This window comes from Bombina bombina, chromosome 3, assembly GCF_027579735.1.
Source record: "Bombina bombina isolate aBomBom1 chromosome 3, aBomBom1.pri, whole genome shotgun sequence".
NCBI lineage: Eukaryota > Metazoa > Chordata > Amphibia > Anura > Bombinatoridae > Bombina > Bombina bombina.
Genome location: NC_069501.1, coordinates 814561091 through 814582026, shown reverse-complemented (window position 1 = coordinate 814582026; position 20936 = coordinate 814561091). Strand labels below are relative to the sequence as shown.

The window sequence follows — 20936 nt, the reverse complement described above, 5'->3', positions numbered from 1 at the left end:
CAATATGGACCCCATGAACTGCATTAACCAATTTTTGTTTTTTACTGATCGAGTGCCATTGTTGGAAAATAGAGATCGAATATTGCATGAATTAACAATCTCAACTATGTTTGACTCTGAAAGATTGTGATCACTTTGTTAACAAAAAAAAATGTCCTTTCCCATTTCATGGTTCTTCAAACTAAGGGTTGCACTGGGTCACAGAATACTTTTTACTGGTTCACACTCACCCACACTCTATTACAGCATTTATTGAATGTCTTGGAGCATTTGTTTTAAACAATGGATACTGTTCTAGTTATTTGTCGGTTCTCAATGAATGCCGAATGTTTGCACTCTGGCATTCAGTGTGGCAACATTTTTTACATTTCCCTATTTTGGATGTGACATTCTGAATATTTATCTATGACATTTAAAGTTATATTCTAATGTTGCTTTTTATTATTGTGTAAGTCTATGAGAATCAACATTCAAATGGTCAAAATTGCTGTCATCTGTTTTTCTCCATATCAGTTCAAAATAGGTAAATGTAACATTATAATCATTTAGTATTGCAATTGACTAGCTAGGGATACAACTGTGAATAAGGACATTTGTTCTACCATTTAAATATAAAAATATGCTCTGTCCATGAAGCTTCATGGGAGGTTGATGGGATATTTGAAGGTCACATTTGTTTAAAGAGTCTTCTTCAATTAATACAAAATATATTGACTTATGAGTCAAAAGCTTACCTTGTAATTTGTTTCATAATTAATGTCACAAATTTTAATACAAACAGAAGATGTGGGTCATTAGAGTATATGCTATTATTGCATTGGGTTAAGGCAAATAAAAAAGTTTGAAGTGTAGTTTTAAGCTTCAGCAATTGAAATTAGTTTGAATAAATAACGTAGGGAGAAACAAAAATAAATGTTTTTTTTTCTGATGACAAGTTCCCAAATATTATAAAAATATAATAAGCACTAAATTATCACTCTTGTGTTTGTAGGGAGCGATGGTGGAAAAAAGGATTCTCGCAAAAGTTCATAGTAGATTTATTGTCTCCCTGGCATATGCATTTCAAACCAAAAATGATGTCTGCCTAGTCATGACTCTAATGAACGGAGGAGACCTTCGGTAAGTAGATCATTTCAAACTTTTACTTCTAATAGTATTAATACATAGCACAAAGCAATATTCTTAATACAAAAGACTGCAGTACAGACAGTTGCATGCATGTCTCTATATTTATAACATGTATGCATTCAATACAAAACATATACTAAAACACTTAAAGGGATTTGAAACCCAATTTTTTTTTTCATGATTCAGATAGGGCATGCAATTTTAAATACATTTTTTACATTTATTTCTATTGTCTAATTTGTTTTGTTCTTTTTGTATCCTTTGTTGAATAGTATATCTTGGTAGGCTTAGAAGCTGCTGATTGGTGGCTGCATGTATATTCCTCTTGTACTTAGCTTTCAGCTAGCTCCCAGTAGTGTATTTTTTATTTTTTTTTAAAGACACACTGTTTGAAAAACATGCAATTATCTGCCAAAATATGGGTCTTAGGTATTTCTAGGGCTTAAGGTAGCTAAAATCAATGGGTTTTAACTAGGGATCAAGTCCTACAAAAAGAAGTGTGGGAACTCACCAAGACTTCCACCCCCTCACAATTTATATTGATTTATAAATACACATACACACACTGTATTTATATAATTAATCTATACACTTTGGTTAATGAAAGCAAATTAAAACCAATTAAGGGTTGATTGGTTGCCTTTGGGCCTGAGAATCCTCCTCTGTCACAGAAACTCACCCACTTAAGGTGCAATAGTCCTATTTCTGCTAAGGGGAGCTAAATAACCCCAGAGTAAGCCACACATAAATGTAAGCACCATGTATTACACACAGTGCTGGGTGATCACACAGCAGGGCCGCTGACAGGCTTGCATTTAGTATATTGTAGGAAGTGTTACTGCCCATAACTAGAGGATCTCACTATCCCTCTAACCAGACTGTGCTCCAGCTGCTCCCATCACCAGCAGCAGCAGTGTTTACTGGAGTGTTTCTGTTCTCTGTCCAGAGGGAACTTAGTTCCTCCTGCAAAAATAGTGCAGGAACTCCAATTCCATGCGTTCCCGCTCGACTTGACCCCTGGTTTTAACACCAATCCCTCCATACAGCTCCCTTAAGCCTTCTTGTTCTTCCCAGCATCCCTGGATTCACTATGTGATGCCAAAGCCCTATAACCGCCAGGGAAGTGGTGTATCTGTAAAGTAGGCAAGATAAGATCCCCAAAATGATGACAAGTGGTCTTCATTTACTTTAAAAACATTGTGCAGATGGTGACCATGGGTCGTCTTTCACATTTATAGGGTTAAAATAAAGATCTAAAAACTAAATAAATAGTAAGGTAATAAACTATTTCTAAAAAAAGTAAAACTTTTATTTTAAAAACAATAACATTTTTAGTTTCATAATTATTAGTGGAATATATTTTTTTCAATTCTTATAAACATTAAAATATCCCTGAGGGAGGCAAGACTTGAAAGTATTGCTTTTTTATACCCCACAGGCCCTTATCTAATGGGAATTACAAGTAACATTGGGACATTTTAATCAACACTTATAAACCACAACAAATGATGCCTATTATCTATTATTGTCTGTATGTACCTCATGTTGTTCTTATTAGTTTAAGCCATGTATTCCCTTGGATTGTATATATTTGTTATGGTTATTTTGAAAACTCAATAAAAATCTAATTACATAAAAGAAATATACTACCAACAATATTAGTGCTCAGTGTAGATATATAATTTACGTACGTATGATAAAGTGATAAAATAATATAACCCATAATACTATTTATAATGATTTCTACCATTAATAAGTTTTATTTAAACTACCTTCATAACATTTAATATATTAAAAAGTATGAATTAAATAATAGTATCTCATTTAACTTTGTAATCTTTTCATTTAAATAGATTACTAATAATAATTTTTGAAAACTCAATACTAACAAAAATAATCCCCAATCTAAAAACCATTATATTTTAGATAAGTAGTTGTAAAATCTAATAAACTGAAAACGTACCACAAAATAAAAGCTATAAAAATCTTTATAAATGAACGCCGCTCCCAAACAGTGATCTTGTTTACAAAAAAATTGTAAAAATGCTTAAACTATTTCATACCACTAGATCTGTTGTTTCATTCAACCCTTCTGGTGAAACAGTATGGGCCAGATTACAACTATTAACTATTGTATCTGTCAGTTTCAGGTGACCTCCCAGTTTCTATCCTGAAAAAAAGGCCTTTTTGGGAACTTTTCTGTTGAAAAGATATTTATGTCTGCAGGCTTTAAAAGTGACAGTAAACACAAATTGTAAGCTGTGTGATAATGTTTATTTATATTTGAGAAGAAATTTGCAATAACACAGCTGGAAGTAAAGCTGTAACACGTTCTGGTTAGCGTGCGTATTGCAAGTTGAATGTAAATGGATGGCACTCAAGGAAAATCAGACACACGCAAAAGTCAGTTATTTGGATATTGCAACTTTGTTAATTTATTCTCCCCACAGAGCGCGCTATTAAAAAAACCCTACCACTTATTGCTTGAGCTCTAACCCGACAACTGCACTAAACCCAAAGGTAGTTCTGCATATATTGCATTCCAAATCTCTTCAAATAGAAAAAAATGTTCTTTTCATTTTTAAATATATATTTCTATATATGACTAACTAATATTTGGTAATAATTTTTGGTAAAATATAAGACATGTACACCAACAAAATCCTTTCAGTTGTCCATCTTTCGTTAGGTATTTAATTTGTTTCAGATTTGTTTGTTAAAATTTTTTGTAAAAAAAATAAATAAAATGCCTTAAATAATAAAAAAAAACTGCCCACACTATTTAACTTGTAAACCACCACAAACCCCCATCATAAAAAACCCTACTCTTTTAACAGCTGCAACCCCATCACAAACACCCACCACAGTAAACTGCCACAACTCAGCAAAACCACTCACTACATTAATTAATCTCTAAACCACTGCAACTCCCATTGCAGAAACCCCTGTTACACTACTTATCCCCTAAACTGCCACAACCACCAATGCAAACATCACCAACACTATTAACCCCTAAACTTCCAAAACCCACATTGCATTAAACCCCCTTCTTTATTAACCCCTAAACTGCCACACCCCCAATCTCAATAAACCCCCTAAATCCCTAACAACTAACTCCAAAGAGACCTAACACTATTAACCCCTAAACAGTTACAACCCCATTACAATAAAAAACCTATACTATTAACCTCTAAACTGACACAACCCCCATTGCAATATACCCCCTAAGATAAAAATTAACAATAAGAGTAAAAGGCACTTAAAAAAATAAAAAATAAACTATACTAAAACTAAAGTATAAACAAAGAGGAAAAAGAAGCGCCGAGTCTTACAGTAGATCCACAAAAGTTCTTTATTGGAAACAAGCTTCTACAGGAGACACCAGGTAACTCCTATCTGACGCGTTTAGCGCATGCGTACATACGCTTCATCAGAGATGATAAAACTAAAGTACCCTAAAAACATAAAAAAAACTCCACTTAAAACCCATATCCTTAAACCCTATCCCTAACAAACACTAACAGTCAAAAAAGCCCTATACTATCTAAATTACCCTTAAAAAGTCCCCCTGAAAACCCTATCCTAAAACTAATGTAACCCCTAAAACCTACCCCCGTAAAAAAACAAAGAAAAAAAAACTAAGCATAGAACCCCAAGTTTTACTCACCATCTTGAATCCGGTTCCTTAGGGGTGGCAGGGGCCCTTCAGGGCAGTCCTCTTCAGTCTTCTCTAGCTATGATCCTCTTCTTCTCCTGGTCCTCTGAGGCAGTTCTGTCTGGCACCTTCTTCTTCTTCCATTTGATCTTTCACCCTCTTTAACCCGATCCTTCTTCATGCTGTCTCAGCAGCACATTAAAGTTTAATAGCAGTTTCCCGTTCTTATAGGGCTGTCCTGGCATTTCTATTGCTTGATTTTCCAATTCAAATTCAAATCAGTCAAAGAAAAAAAAGTTTTGCCTATGCACTGTATTCCTTAATTACATCATAATAAAAAGATAGCATAATTAGAATGGTATTTTAATTTGATACTATTACGTTGTATGATAAAAAAGTGGCAAGTACTACATCCTTTTCTGATTAATGTCAAAATAATTGGTTCTAAGCACATAATTATTAACTTAATTTAATTAGTTCTATTTATTTTCAACAACACTACTAGGTGAAAATTTAGATTAGGTATACTAGTGAACACACAATTTGAATGGCTATCTAGCATTTGTTTTTAAAAGGGATATTTTTGGCATGTTTTCCAATCCTTTGTTATATAATTTTTAATAAATATAAAATTGACATTAAATTGAGTTCTAAGCTATGGATTCTTACATTAATTTTTCTCTTTATAGTTATTTTTTCACTTTTAAAATTAGATTTCTTATTGATTTCCTATCTTTCTCTATCCCAGACTTAGTTATAGATAAAGGATAACTGTTTTCTTTCCTTAGATATGGTGAGTCTACGGCTTGAGTAATTACTGTTGGGAATATCACTCCTGGCCTGCAGGAGGAGGCAAAGAGCACCACAGTTAAACTGTTCAGTTTCACTCCCTTACCCACAACCCCCAGTCATTCTCTTTGCCTTCAGTGCATGGAGGAGGTGAAGTTTAGGTGTGCAAAGAAAATTTTTGATTTCATCTACAAGCAAGTTTTGGGGTATAGCCGTATTCCATGTCATTCCTTGCAGTCGGGTATTGGTGGCTTTAAAGCAGTTAGGAACTTGTAAAGAGGTACTTACTTACTCTGTTCTTTCTTTTTCAAAGGTCTCTGTGAAGAACTGTGTCTTATCATACCTTGTAACTGTCTCCATGCCGGACAGTGGAGCAGGTAAGTGCTTTTTCTTCCAGTTGGGGAGACCATGCACTTAACAAATTAAAAGACACTGCTTTTTTATTGGGACATAGATAATCCTGGTGTATGGGTTACACTGGGGCATGAAGCAGGCAAAAGAAAGGATCAAATGTTTTTTATTAGGCTTTATTTTCTGACACATATTTACTTGATAAAACAATACAAGTTTAAACTGAAAGTAAGGCTGCATTTTCTATTGCAACAGCTGATTCATTTCCCCTTTACTTTAAAATAAAACAATGCAACATTTTAAACTGTCAGGTTTAAAAAAATTGGTTATTTCTGGTACTCAGTGTACCAGGAAGCTATTTTTAGAGCCTCTCTGTGTCGCAGCATTAATTTGAGCTTGGCAGTTCCGGTCACATGACCGACTTTACTTTATAATGTTTCTGAGGAAAAACATTTTTTCTCCATTACTGGGTGATCTGGTCTTAATTGGTAGTGGTAAAGCACCTCAGTAATTGAGGTGTGGGGTTGCCTGAGGGGTATTTTAGACATTTATTTGAAGTTTATTAAATGTTTTTTCTTAACATTCTCACATAATTTTAGCTGGGGATCAATCCTAATTTGGGATAAAATTTAAAGTGACTTTTTTCCTTGGCCTATTTTAATTGAATATTAAAATCTTTGAAACTTATCAGTACAATTGTATTTACTGTTTCACAACATGTCTGATATGGATCAAGAGCCTGCCCTCATGAATTCATGCTTATTATGTGTAGATGCACAAATTGCAATTTTGTTCTTCATGTGTCAAGAAATCCTTGCAAAATAAAGGTAATTGTTTTTAGCCTAATGTCTCTCAGGATGATGCTGTTAAATAATACCTTAGCTTTCTCCTGCTACGTCCCAAGCCTTGACGGCATCACATGCAGTGCCCTGCGGTTCCTCTATAACTCCTAGTGGAGTTTATTTAAAAGCAGAAATTGTTGCCCAGGTATCTTCAGCTGTATCTGCGGCATTAGCTGCCATTCCCAGATTACAGGGAAAATGCAAGAGGAAATCTAGAAATTCAGAAAGTCAGGTGCCTGTCCTCAGTTCTACTTCCCAAGTTGCCCTTTCTCATAAGTCTGATGAGGAAGATACATCAGGACTTTCTGAGGGTGAAACCTCAGATTCGGACAGTATAATTCCTTCTTCTGAGACTGGGGTGGTATCCTTAAGGTTTCAGCTTGAACACCTTTGTGTATTGTTAACGGAGATTTTAGCTACTTTAGATGACTCTCATACCCCTGTCATTGTCACTCCTAAGAAATCTAGTAAACTTAATAGTTTCTTTGATGAACCTTCCACTTCAGAGGTTTTTCCTGTGCCGGACCTTGCTAGGGAGATTATCTCACAGGAATGGGATAAACCAGGGTTGTCTTTTTCCCCTTTTCCCATTTTTAAGAAAGTTTTTCCTGTCAAGGACTCCATTAAAGACCCTTAGTATACTGTACCCAAAGTTGAAGGGGCCATTTCCACTCTGGCTAAGAGAACCACTATTCCTATTGAGGATAGCTGCTCTTTTAAGAATTTGATGGACAAGAAGCTGGAGGCTTATTTGAAAAAGATTTATGTTCATCAAGGTCTCCAATGGCAACCTGCGGTGTGTATTGCCACAGTGACTAGTGCGGCATCTTATTGGTTCGACGCCTTGTCTGATTCTCTTCAAGTAGAGACTTGGATGAAATTTGAAATAGGATTAAACCTCTTAAATTGGCCAATTCCTTTATTGCAGATGCCATTTTACAGGTTGTTAGACTAGGGGCTAAAACTTCTAGTTTTGCTGTCCTAGTCCGGAGGACGTTATGGTTGAAATCCTGGTCTGCGGACGTTTCCTCTAAAGTCAAACTTCTGGCAAAACCTTGTTTGGACCCGGTTTGGCCGAAATTATCTCTGATATTAGAGGTGGAAAAGGGTCTTTTCTACCTCAAGATAAGAAGAATAGGCCTAAAGGACATCAGAGTAATTTTCGTTCCTTTCATAACTTCAGAGGAAAGTATTCCCCTTCTTCTTTCAAGCAGGAACAATCCAAGTCTTCTTGGAAACCCAAGAAGTCTTGGTACAAGGGGAAACCATCAAAGAAACTGCAGGCTAATTCCAAATCAGCATGAAGGATTTGCCCCCGATCCGGGACCGAATCAGGTGGGGGGCAGACTTTCTCAGTTCTCTCAAGCCTGGATACGATATGTCCCAGATCCCTGGATTGTGGACATAGTTTCTGTTGCGATCACTCAGCTGTTCGCTCTCGCTTCTTTCTTCTTCTGCGCTTTTGCACTAAGCTGTGTTTCCTAGCAACTCCTGTACTGAGCCGTCCCTCTCTGCTGACTTCAGAGTGGCTTCTTATTCTGGCGTCTTCACTCCTCCGGTGCCTGTTTGTTCTCTTCTGTGGCTAAGTGAGTACATATTATTGAACTCTTGGATATTGAACTTTTTGCCTGTCTGACTTCGATTCTGCTTACCCCTACCTGCCTGATATTTCGTTGCTGGACATTGTTTGCCTGATTACTCTGTTGGTTAACCCCTTCCTGCCTGATAACATGTTGCTGGACATTGCTAGTTTGACTACTCTGTTGGTTAACCCCTACCTGCCTGATTACACGTTGCCGGACACTGCTTGCTTGATTACTCAATTGGTTAATCCCTACCTGCCTGATAACACGTTGCTGGACATTGATTGTTTGACTACTTTGTTGGTTAACCCCTACCTGCCTGATTACATGCTGCTGGACATTGCTTGCTTGATTACTCTATTGGTTAACCTCTACCTGCCTGATTACACATTGCTGGACATTGCTGGTTTGACTACTCTTTTGGTTAATCCCTATCTGCATGAAGACTCATTGCCTGATCCTGCTGAGCTAACTACCACCCTATATCAGTAAGTACTTGTTATATTGAAGTTGTCGTGGGGTCAGGTCCTGGTTTAAACTCACAGTGCTAGGGTGTAATTAAGCTCATTCTAGCATTTGTGTCTGGCTCTGGACTTTTCCTATCCTGACATTACAGACAGGCCAAAATATGGACCCTGATGAGTTATCCAGAGCTGTGGCTCTACAGGGACAGTTTCTTGGAACCCACTCTGCTCACCTGCAATCCCTGGATTCCAAATTGGATCAAATTACTACTATTTTGCATAATCTCACTCCTCCTACTCAAACCTCAGCAACTCCTGTTGTACCTGCGGCCAGTTCTAATCTTGCATACAATCCACCACAACCTGCATAACATTTAATTCTCAGAATCCCTCTGCCTGATAAATATGATGGCAATCCTGAAGACTGCCGAAGATTCCTTAATCAATGCAGTCTTCACTTCAGAAATAACCCTCAAATGTTTATTTCCTCCTCTTCCAAGATCACCTTTTTGATGTCTCTTATGAAAGGTAAAGCCTTAGCTTGGGTTTCTCCTCTGTTTGAAAAAAATTATCCTTTGCTCAGTGATATTGATTCTTGTGTATCCATTTTTTCTTCCATGTTTGATAACCTGGAAGGTCTGCGGCAGCCGAAGCTGGACTATTGGATTTAAGACAGGGTTCTCTTTCTGTAGCACAATACGCTATAGAATTCCGGACTTTAGCTGCTGAAACTACAGGGAGTGCAGAATTATTAGGCAAGTTGTATTTTTGAGGATTAATTTTATTATTGAACAACAACCATGTTCTCAATGAACCCAAAAAAACTCATTAATATCAAAGCTGAATAGTTTTGGAAGTAGTTTTTAGTTTGTTTTTAGTTATAGCTATTTTAGGGGGATATCTGTGTGTGCAGGTGACTATTACTGTGCATAATTATTAGGCAACTTAACAAAAAACAAATATATACCCATTTCAATTATTTATTTTTACCAGTGAAACCAATATAACATCTCAACATTCACAAATATACATTTCTGACATTCAAAAACAAAACAAAAACAAATCAGTGACCAATATAGCCACCTTTCTTTGCAAGAACACTCAAAAGCCTGCCATCCATGGATTCTGTCAGTGTTTTGATCTGTTCACCATCAACATTGTGTGCAGCAGCAACCACAGCCTCCCAGACACTGTTCAGAGTGGTGTACTGTTTTCCCTCCTTGTAAATCTCACATTTGATGATGGACCACAGGTTCTCAATGGGGTTCAGATCAGGTGAACAAGGAGGCCATGTCATTAGATTTTCTTCTTTTATACCCTTTCTTGCCAGCCACGCTGTGGAGTACTTGGACGCGTGTGATGGAGCATTGTCCTGCATGAAAATCATGTTTTTCTTGAAGGATGCAGACTTCTTCCTGTACCACTGCTTGAAGAAGGTGTCTTCCAGAAACTGGCAGTAGGACTGGGAGTTGAGCTTGACTCCATCCTCAACCCAAAAAGGCCCCACAAGCTCATCTTTGATGATACCAGCCCAAACCAGTACTCCACCTCCACCTTGCTGGCGTCTGAGTCGGACTTTAGCTCTCTGCCCTTTACCAATCCAGCCACGGGCCCATCCATCTGGCCCATCAAGACTCACTCTCATTTCATCAGTCCATAAAACCTTAGAAAAATCAGTCTTGAGATATTTCTTGGCCCAGTCTTGACGTTTCAGCTTGTGTGTCTTGTTCAGTGGTGGTCGTCTTTCAGCCTTTCTTACCTTGGCCATGTCTCTGAGTATTGCACACCTTGTGCTTTTGGGCACTCCAGTGATGTTGCAGCTCTGAAATATGGCCAAACTGGTGGCAAGTGGCATCTTGGCAGCTGCACGCTTGACTTTTCTCAGTTCATGGGCAGTTATTTTGCGCCTTGGTTTTTCCACACGCTTCTTGCGACCCTGTTGACTATTTTGAATGAAACGCTTGATTGTTCGATGATCACGCTTCAGAAGCTTTGCAATTTTAAGAGTGCTGCATCCCTCTGCAAGATATTTCACTATTTTTGACTTTTCTGAGCCTGTCAAGTCCTTCTTTTGACCCATTTTGCCAAAGGAAAGGAAGTTGCCTAATAATCATGCACACCTGATATAGGGTGTTGATGTCATTAGACCACACCCCTTCTCATTACAGAGATGCACATCACCTAATATGCTTAATTGGTAGTAGGCTTTCGAGCCTATACAGCTTGGAGTAAGACAACATGCATAAAGAGGATGATGTGGTCAAAATACTCATTTTCCTAATAATTCTGCACTCCCTGTATGTGGAATCATGGGGCCCTGAGTGCGGCTTTCCGCAAAGGTCTTTGTGACTGTTTAAAAGATGAACTGGTCTATAGGGATCTTCCTGATTCTCTAGAAGAATTTATGTATCAAATTAGATGATCACTATTCTGAGCGTCTCCATGAACGAAACCATCAGTTTTGACATCATCTCCTCTCCTCAGTTTCCTTTGATTTTGGGACTTCCTTGGTTACAACTACAAGATCTGGATTTCTCTTGGTCTAAGGGGGAACTTGTTGCTTGGGGAACTTCTTGTTTAAAACAATGTCTTCAAAATACTCACAAACCTTCAAGTTCTGTTTTGGCAGTTCTGGACATTCCTGATTCTTTACCTGTACAATATCATTCTTTTCGTGATGTCTTTTCTAAAAAAGATGCTGAAGTTTTACCCCCTCATCAGACTTTTGATTGTCCCATTGATCTATTACCTGGAGCACCTCTTCCTAGAGGCAAAACGTACCCTCTTTCTCGTCAAGAAAACATCTCACTCAGAGAATACATCAAGGATAATTTGGCCTGAGGGTTTATTCGTCCATCATCCTCACCTGTAGGAGCAGGTTTTTTCTTTGTTGAAAAGAAAGATGGGGGTCTTCGACCGAGAATCGACTATAGTGCTCTTAATCAGATAACCATCAAGAATTGTTATCCTCTTCCTCTCATTCCTGAATTGTTTGATCGTCTTCAAGGTGCTTCCATTTTTACCAAATTGGATCTTCGTGGGGCATACAACTTAGTCAGAATTCATAAAGGGGATGAGTGGAAGACTGCATTCAACACTAGATTTGGCCAGTATGAATATTTAGTTTTGGGCTGTGCAATGCCCCTGCTGTTTTTCAACATTTTGTTAATGAAATCTTCAGAGACTACCTTAATCAATTTGTCATTATCTATCTTGATGATATTCTTATATACTCCCGGACTTCGCAGGATCATCTTCACCATGTAAAGCTGGTACTCCAGAGATTACGTGAGAATTCTCACTTTGCCAAACTTGAAAAGTGCTCTTTTCAACAAGATTCTATTCATTTTTTGGGTTACATAATTTCACAGTCTGGATTTGAAATGGATTCCTATAAATTGTCGGCTATTAAAGATTGGCCTAGACCAACCTGCTTAAGATCTCTTCAGAGGTTTCTTGGCTTTGCCAATTACTATAGAAAATTCATAAAAGACTTTGCTAACATCACTGTGCCTCTTACTGCTCTTACTAAAAAGGGTCAAGACTGCAAACATTGCTCTAATAAAGCCATACAGGCCTTTGAAACTTTGAAATCAGCATTTTCTTCGGCTCCTATTCTTTGTAATCCAGTACCTGATCTCCAATTAATCCTTGAAGTGGATGCTTCTTTAATAGCTGCAGGAGCTGTGTTATCTCAAAGAAATCCAGTCACTATTAAAATCCTTCCTGTGGGGTTCTTCTCCAAAAAGTTTAATCCTGCAGAACAGAATTACGACATTGGTAACAAAGAATGGAGACATTTGTTTGAGGGCACGGTTCAACCGTTTCTTATTCTAACGGATCATAAAAATCTTTTGTATCTCCATACTGCTAAACGCCTTAACTCACGTCAAGCCTGATGGGCTTTGTTCTTTTCCAGATTTAATTTTGTCCTCTCTTATATTCCTGGTTCTAAGAACTCCAAGGCGGATGCTTTATCTAGACAATTTCAGGCCTCTGATTCAGCATTGTTGGATTCTGAACCCATTATCCATCCATCTAGAGTTCTTGCTCAGTTGTCCACTTTTCCTTTCCAAGCTTTACAGTCTGCTCAAGCCAAGATTCCATCTTCCTATAAACTACCTCCTGGAATCCTGTATGTACCTCCTAAATTCCGTCTCAAACTTCTTCTTTGGGCTCATGATAATATTTTGGCAGGACATCCTGGGGTGCGCAATACGTTATGGAAACTCAAACAACATGTCTGGTGGCCTTCCATGAGCAAAGATGTCAAGGATTATATTGCTGCTTGTAATTCTTGTGCCTTAAATAAGCAGTCTTCTTGTTTAACTTTTGGGCTCTTACAACCTCTTCCTGTACCATATTACCTCTGGTCTCATATTTCCATGGACTTTATAACTGACCTTCCTAATTCAGCTGGAAACAAGACCATATGGGTAGAGGTTGGCAGATTTTCCAAAGCAGACCATTTTGTTCCTTTACCTGGATTACCGTCTGCCCAGAAACTCGCTGAACTTTTTATACTCCATATCACCAGATTACATGGATTTCCTTTGGACATTGTTTCCGATCGTGGAGTTCAATTTGTCTCAATATTCTGGAAATCTCTTTGCAAACAATTCAGAGTTACCATTTCTCTATCTACTGCCCATCATCCTCAATCCAATGGCCAAACTGAACGGGTAAACCAGTCCCTTGAATCCTATCTCAGGCACTATGTTAATCATCAGCACTCCAACTGGTCTCAACTTCTTCCTTTAGCGGAACTTGCCCACAATTCCCGCTTCAATTCTTCCTTACAGACTTCTCCTTTCAAGGCAGCCCATGGATTCGAACCTAGAACTTTTCCTATGTCTTCTAGTGCTTCTGGAGTTCCTGGAGCTGATCGTACTGTGAAGAATCTCTGTAAACACTGGAAAAAGATTCAGGAAATTCTTCTCCTCTCTTCTCAGAAGTATAAACGGTTTGCTGATCGCAAACTCAGTAAGGCACCTACTTTCCGCTCTGGAGACAAAGTTTGGATATCCACCAGATTCATTCGTCTCAAGCAACCTTGCGCTAAATTGGGTCCTAAATACATTGGACCATTTAGGATTGTTTCCAAAGTCTGTTCTTCTGCATACCGGGTGGCTTTACCAAAAAACCTGAAAATTCATCCTGTATTTCACGTATCTCTTCTCAAACCGGTAGCTTCAAACCGATTTTCCACTAAATTTAAAGTCCCTCCGCCGTTTCTTGTGCATGGTACTTCTGAATTTGAGATCAGTCAAATTCTTGGTTCCAAATTGCGGGGTAGCCGCTTATATTATTTGGTTCATTGGAAGGGATATCCCATTACTGAACGCTCCTCAGAACCTGCTTCTCATGTCCGCGCCTCTGCTTTGATCAAACAGTTCCACATCCAGAATCCTTCAAAACCAGTTTGAGTCCCCCGGAGGGGTCCTTGAGAAGAGGGGCATTGTCGCGATCACTCAGCTGATCGCTCTCGCTTTTTCCCTCTTCTGCGCTTTTGCGCTATGCTGTGTTGTTTAGCAACTCCTGTACTGAGCCGTCCCTCTCTGCTGACGTCAGAGCGGCTTCTTATTCCGGCGTCTTCACTCCTCCGGTGCCTGTTTGTTCTATTCTGTGGCTAAGTGAGTACATATTATTGAACTCTTGGATATTGAACTTTTTGCCTGTCTGACTTCGATTCTGCTTACCCCTACCTGCCTGATATTTCGTTGCTGGACATTGTTTGCCTGATTACTCTGTTGGTTAACCCCTTCCTGCCTGATAACATGTTGCTGGACATTGCTAGTTTGACTACTCTGTTGGTTAACCCCTACCTGCCTGATTACACGTTGCCGGACACTGCTTGCTTGATTACTCAATTGGTTAACCCCTACCTGCCTGATAACGCGTTGCTGGACATTGCTAGTTTGACTACTCTATTGGTTAACCCCTACCTGACTGATTACATGTTGCCAGACATTGCTTGCTTGACTACTCTATTGGTTAACCCCTACCTGCCTGATTACATGTTGCCAGACATTGCTTGCTTGACTACTCTATTGGTTAACCCCTACCTGCCTGATAACACATTGCTGGACATTGCTAGTTTGACTACTCTGTTGGTTAACCCCTACCTGCCTGATTACACGCTGCTGGACATTGCTTGCTTGATTACTCTATTGGTTAACCTCTACCTGCCTGATTACACGTTGCTGGACATTGCTGGTTTGACTATTTTGGTTAATCCCTATCTGCATGAAGACTCATTGCCTGATCCTGCTGAGCTAACTACCACCCTATATCAGTGAGTACTTGTTATATTAAAGCTGTTGTGGGGTCAGGTCCTGGTTTACACTCACAGTGCTAGGGTGTAATTAAACTAATTCTAGCATTTGGGTCTGGCTCTGGACTTTTCCTATCCTGACAGTTTCCCAGGGTTACAAATTGGAATTCAAGACTTTTCCTCCCAGAGGCATATTCCTTCTCTCAAGATTATCTGCAGACCAGATAAAGAGAGAGGCGTTCTTGAAATGTACAACATCTTTCCTCCCTGGGAGTGATAGTTCCAGTGCAGGAACAGGGTCTCAGGTTCTACTCCAACCTATTTGTGGTTCCCCAAAAAGAGGATACCTTCCGTCCCATTCTAGACTTGAAGTGTCTAGACAAGTTTTTCAATCCTTCAAGTTCCATCCTTCAAGATTGAGACTATACTCTCAATTCTTCCTTTTGTACAAGAGGGTCAGTTCATGACAACCATAGACCTAAAGGATGTGTATCTTCATGTTCCTATTCACAGGGACCATCACAGATTCCTGAGATTTGCCTTTCTAGACAAACATTTCCAATTCATGGCCCTTCTATTTGGTTTAGCCACGGCTCCCAGAATTTTTTCAAGGGTTCTGGGGGCTCTTTTGGCAGTAATCTGTTCTTGTGGAATTGCTGTGGCACCCTACCTGGATGACATATTGGTTCAGGTGCCATCTTTTCAACTAGCAAAATCTCACACAGAGATATTGTTGTCTTTTCTTGGTTCCCAAAGTTAGAATATGAATCTGGAAAAAAAGCCCCCTTTCCCCTGCTACAAGAGTAGTGTTCTTAGGGACCATAATAGATTCTCTATTGATGAAGATTTTTCTGACAGAGGTCAGGAAAAACAAAATAATTTCCTCTTGCCTCTCCCTCTTCAGGCTTCTGCTCATCCTTCAGTGGCTCAATGCATGGAGGTAATCGGTCTGATGGTGGCTTCCGTGAACATCATTCCTTTTACACAATTCCATTTGAGAACTCTCCAGTTGTGCATGCTCAAACAATGGAATGGCGACCATGCGGATCTTAACCTTGTTCTTAAAGTTTTACAGCTGGCTCCATTTGAGCTGTTGCATTCCATAGACATTAAGTTGTTATCTTGGAAGATTTTGTTTCTTGTTGCTATCTCTTCTGCTCGAAGTGTCTCGGAACTCTCAGCTCTGCAGTGTGATTCCCCTTATCTTATCTTATGCAGATAAGGTGGTTCTTCACACTAAGTTAGGTTTCCTTCCTAAGGTTGTTTCTAATAGAAATATCAATCAGGAAATTGTTGTTCCCTCTCTGTGTCCTAATTCTTCTTCTTCCAAAGAACGTTTGTTACACAATTTGGATGTTGTACGTGCTCTTAAATTCTACTTACAGGAGTCTTGATTTTCTCCAGTCCTCTGCCCTCTTTGTCTGTTTCTCTGGGAAACGTAAAGGTCAGAAAGCTACTGCTTCTACTCTTTCTTTTTGGTTACCAAATATAATTTGTTTGGCTTATGAGACTGCTGGACAGCAGCCTCTTGAGAGAATTACGGCTTATTCCCCAAGAGCTGTTTCCTCTTCTTCGGCTTTCAAAAATGAAGCTTCTGTGGAACAAATTTGCAAGGCTGCAACTTGGTCTTCTCTACATACTTTTTTCAAAATTTTACAAATTTAATATTTTTGCCTTGGTTGAGGCTTCTTTTGGTGAAAGGTTCTTCAAGCGATGGTGCCTTCTGTTTAGGACTGCCTATCTTGTCCCTCCCTATTTATCCGTTTCCTCTAGCTTGGGTATTGGTTCCCAACAGTAATTACTCAAGCCGTGGACTCACCATATCTTAGGAAAGAAAAACAAAAAATGTATGCTTACCTGATAAATTTATTTATTTCCGGATAGTAGGTGAGTCCACGGCCCTACCCTATATTTTAAGACAGTTGTTCTTTTGACTATAACCTCAGGCACCTCTACACCTCGTGTTACTCCTTTTTCTCTATTTCCCTTCGGTCGAATGACTAGGGGTTGTGGGTAAGGGAGTGATACTTAATAGTTTAACTGTGGTGCTCTTTGCCTCCTCCTGCTGGCCAGGAGTGATATTCCCAACAACAATTACTCAAGCTGTGGACTCACCATATTTTAGGAAAGAAAAACAAAAAATGTATGCTTACCTGATAAATTTATTTATTTCCGGATATGGTGAGTCCACGGCCCCACCCTTTATTTTAAGACAGTTGTTCTTTTGACTATAACCTCAGGCACCTCTACACCTTGTGTTACTTCTTTTTCTCCATTTCCCTTCGGTCGAATGACTGGGGGTTGTGGGTAAGGGAGTTATACTGAATAGTTTAACTGTGGTACTCTTTGCCTCCTCCTGATATTCCCAACAGTAATTATTCAAGCCGTGGACTCACCATATACGGAAAGAAAGGAATTTATCAGGTAAGCATACATTTTGTTTTTTTATTGAGTCTATGACTAAGCACCACTAGGGGGCACGAAACACATCAGAGAGACCCACTCTTGGACGTCATCCTTGTCTGCTTTGCTATCTGTCTTTTAATATCTCTCAATAAATGGTGTTTTTAAGCTTTCAACACATAGCAGTATAATACTTTCTCTATGTGCTTGCTAACTGTTTTTTAAAAATACTACTTTATGCATCAAGTGTATTTAAATTAGAGCAATTTCTAGGAATTCTCTGAAAGTGACCATATATTTTATTTCCACTACAATGATAAAAACAAATGATAAAGCACTAGTTATGAGCATACTGGCTGATGAATCAATAGATATTGCAGAAAAGCAAGTTAAATAAATTTTCTTACGTAGCTTCAGTGGAAATGAATGTGAAAAAAACAGAAAATGTTATGTTATGAAAGAGCTTACGGTCAGTATTGCAATTCAGGGCTATTTACATTCAAGCAGATAAAAGAGCATAAACATAAATTAATCTACTCAGAGAATCTAGCCTTTTTTCTATATCAGCAATATCCAATATAAGATAAACCTACTGATTATAGGATAACACTTAACATCACAACATCACAAAAAAGCCAGTTGTCTTCACAGTGTTTTTTTTTTTTTTTAAATTTATTGAGGAAAAAACAAATGTGAACAGATCATATAAAGAAAATAATACAGCAATAATTTGATATGCAAGAATAATGATAGTCCTCATTTTTCAGCCCCTAAGAACACAGAACACTAGTGCAGGCCACTCTTGGACTTTATCTGTTATCTTGATGAAAGTCCAGGGGTTTATATTGTACATGTAACTTAAGTGAGAATAAGAATAAGTGATAGTGAGGATGATTGGCTATTAATAAAATATAAGCATGACTGGAGTTATATCTGGCAGGTCCTCATAGAGAATGAGCTATGGGGGAGAATTATGCCTATATTAAGGAGCAGAATTATTTTCTAGTAAAATAGAACAAAATGATTATAACCTGCGGTATCTCTGCCATCTATCCTATGATTAAATTCTCTGCAGGGAATTGCAATCAGGACGTAACACTGTCTAATGAGAAGTGGAGAAGAGAGCAAGGCTCTAGATATAGCTGGGGGTTTGTTGCTGAGACTTACCACTTCCCCTCAAGGCTATTAAGCAATGACAGCTCATGTCTGTAATTATATGTAGAAATCCCCACCTGCGGCCGCGCACGAGGCTCTGTAACAGCCCGGGCGTCAATAACATGTTCGTCAATTAAACAATAGAGCTTACCGACCCCTCTTGCAGCTCGTCCGCCCATAATGTCTGAGAGTAATATTAACAATATGTTCAGATTGTGTTCCCATATATTACAACAGTAGTCTCTGCATATTATACCCATATGTTACATAATTGCGTATACAGAACCTCCCCTTAACTTAATAACTTTGCCAAATAAAAAACATTAAAACAGCAAACAGTAAACAAACATAGAAACTCATGAACATATCTTGCATACAGTGCCACTAGGTTATATAATATAGCAGGTTAGTACTCTTCTTTCAGCAGTCCCCTCATCCCGTGTCTAAGCTCATGTATGTCTGATTCAGCACCGCTAAAGTGCAAGGAGAGTGCTGTGTACTTTTGTGATTGAGAAGGTATCTCCCGGACGCATATATAATTGGTCCGGTTGCTATCAGTCTCTCACCCGATGATTTTATGTCCCCGCCAGTCGCCTGGCATGCAGAGTGTAATAAAGTCAATGAGACTGTGTCTCCAGCGACCTGCAGCGAGGGAGTGTAAGTGTTTTTTCCTGAGCTATTCAACCAGGCCGCATGGTGCAGTGGTGAATCTTCCGGATAAGGCAGGCTGGTGAACAGGGAGACCGGGTGATCAAGTGTTTGACATTTTAGATCAGTCTGATAATTGCGCGAGGTGCTCGCAGGCAGGTTAGTGATCTGAGAGACCGGGTATATGAGTGTTTGGCATTGTAGTTCAGTCTGATAGTTGCGCGAGGTGCTCGCAGGCAGGTTAGTGATCTGAGAGACCAGGTATTTGAGTGTTTGGCATTGTAGATCAGTCTGACAGGTGCTCATAGCATTAGAAATTGGCTTAGAAATATATGTGTAAGGGAGCTCCTTGTTTGGAATGGGTTGCAGACATTGATAATCCTCCTCAAGCAGGCCGCCGGAGCTTTCTTTATTATAGGCGGATTGTGGAGTTCCGACACTAGTTGCAGCACCTGGACTAGGGCATTGTTTTGTTTTCAGCTCTGCTGATATAGTTGCAGGCTCCTCCATCCGGAGCCCTGTATCCTTCTCTGCCAAGTATAGCCGATCCATCAGATAGTCGTAAGGTGCAGACTCTATGAGCCTGTACATAAGGGATGCAAGTTTTGCCGGGATGTCCTCCCAGAGCATTATGCAGTTCTCTCCCGCCATATGTTGTTTCTTCACCCTTCTTGAGGGCCCGCCAGAGTAGAATGCTGTTAAATAACTTATCAGCTCTCAGTCCAGCTAGTGGTATGGATCGTAGAGACTCAGTAAGTCAGGTTACTCTGACAGCACTGATCACCCGGCTCTATCCGGGGGGGGGAATGATTGCCTAGGAGTAGTAGGCCGCCGCCATAGGCCTTTAAGTTCCGATCTGGACCTCCAGTATCATGAAAACAGCCAGAGATAGGAAGATATAGAGCCACAATAGCCAGTACCGTGGGGTTTGATATGATATGTTCTTATTCTTGCTGAATAAAGTTAATAACCGGCGGATTATTAAAGATTCCTCTGGAGCCCACAGAAAATGCGTCCTATTCAGAGCACAGCTCGGACACGCCCCGTATTGACAGTGTTTTTAATCAATTCCTCTCCTATCCTTAGACATGCTTCATTAAAACACTTCAATTTCACAGTGTTTTTGCTAATTATAGGCTATATTATGAGTGGAGCCCAAATTAACGCTTCCGCTTGTGCGTTAATTGCACTAGAAGTAAGCTTTTTGCACGTCGGGTATTATGGGTGGAAAGTAAACTGTTTTCGCTTTCGCACTATCCTGGCAAGCGCAAAAAGCTAAAGTTAGAATATCGCATGCGTGTTCATGCATTCCCCCATTGAAGTCAATGGAAAAAAAAAGTTGAAAAAAACACCCACTCGTGCAAACCTTATCGCATATTTGCGCTAAACCCAACATGAAAATATGAATATTTCACATTCCAATGTTCTGTACATGGCAGAATATGTTCTATTTATTCATAAATAAATAATTCTACATATATCTAATTTGTTTTTGGTACAATACTTATATATACCTATATATACCGTATATATATATATATATATATATATAAAAATGGAAGGCATTTATGTCTTAAAGGACATTAATATAGACTGTGATTCCTCTGATATGGAGGACATTTTGGATGACATAGAGACTGTGTT

General features: G+C 39.0%; 1 protein-coding gene across 1 annotated transcript in view; it reads left to right on the top strand.

Annotated features, from left to right (window-relative positions):
• The window catches only part of GRK1 (G protein-coupled receptor kinase 1), a 95806-nt gene that overhangs the window by 28406 nt on the left and 46464 nt on the right, over positions 1–20936 (top strand). The window contains exon 2 of the mRNA XM_053704905.1: positions 992–1119. Within this exon, the coding sequence (XP_053560880.1) occupies positions 992–1119 (128 nt within the window). The remainder of the gene's footprint in view (positions 1–991; positions 1120–20936) is intronic.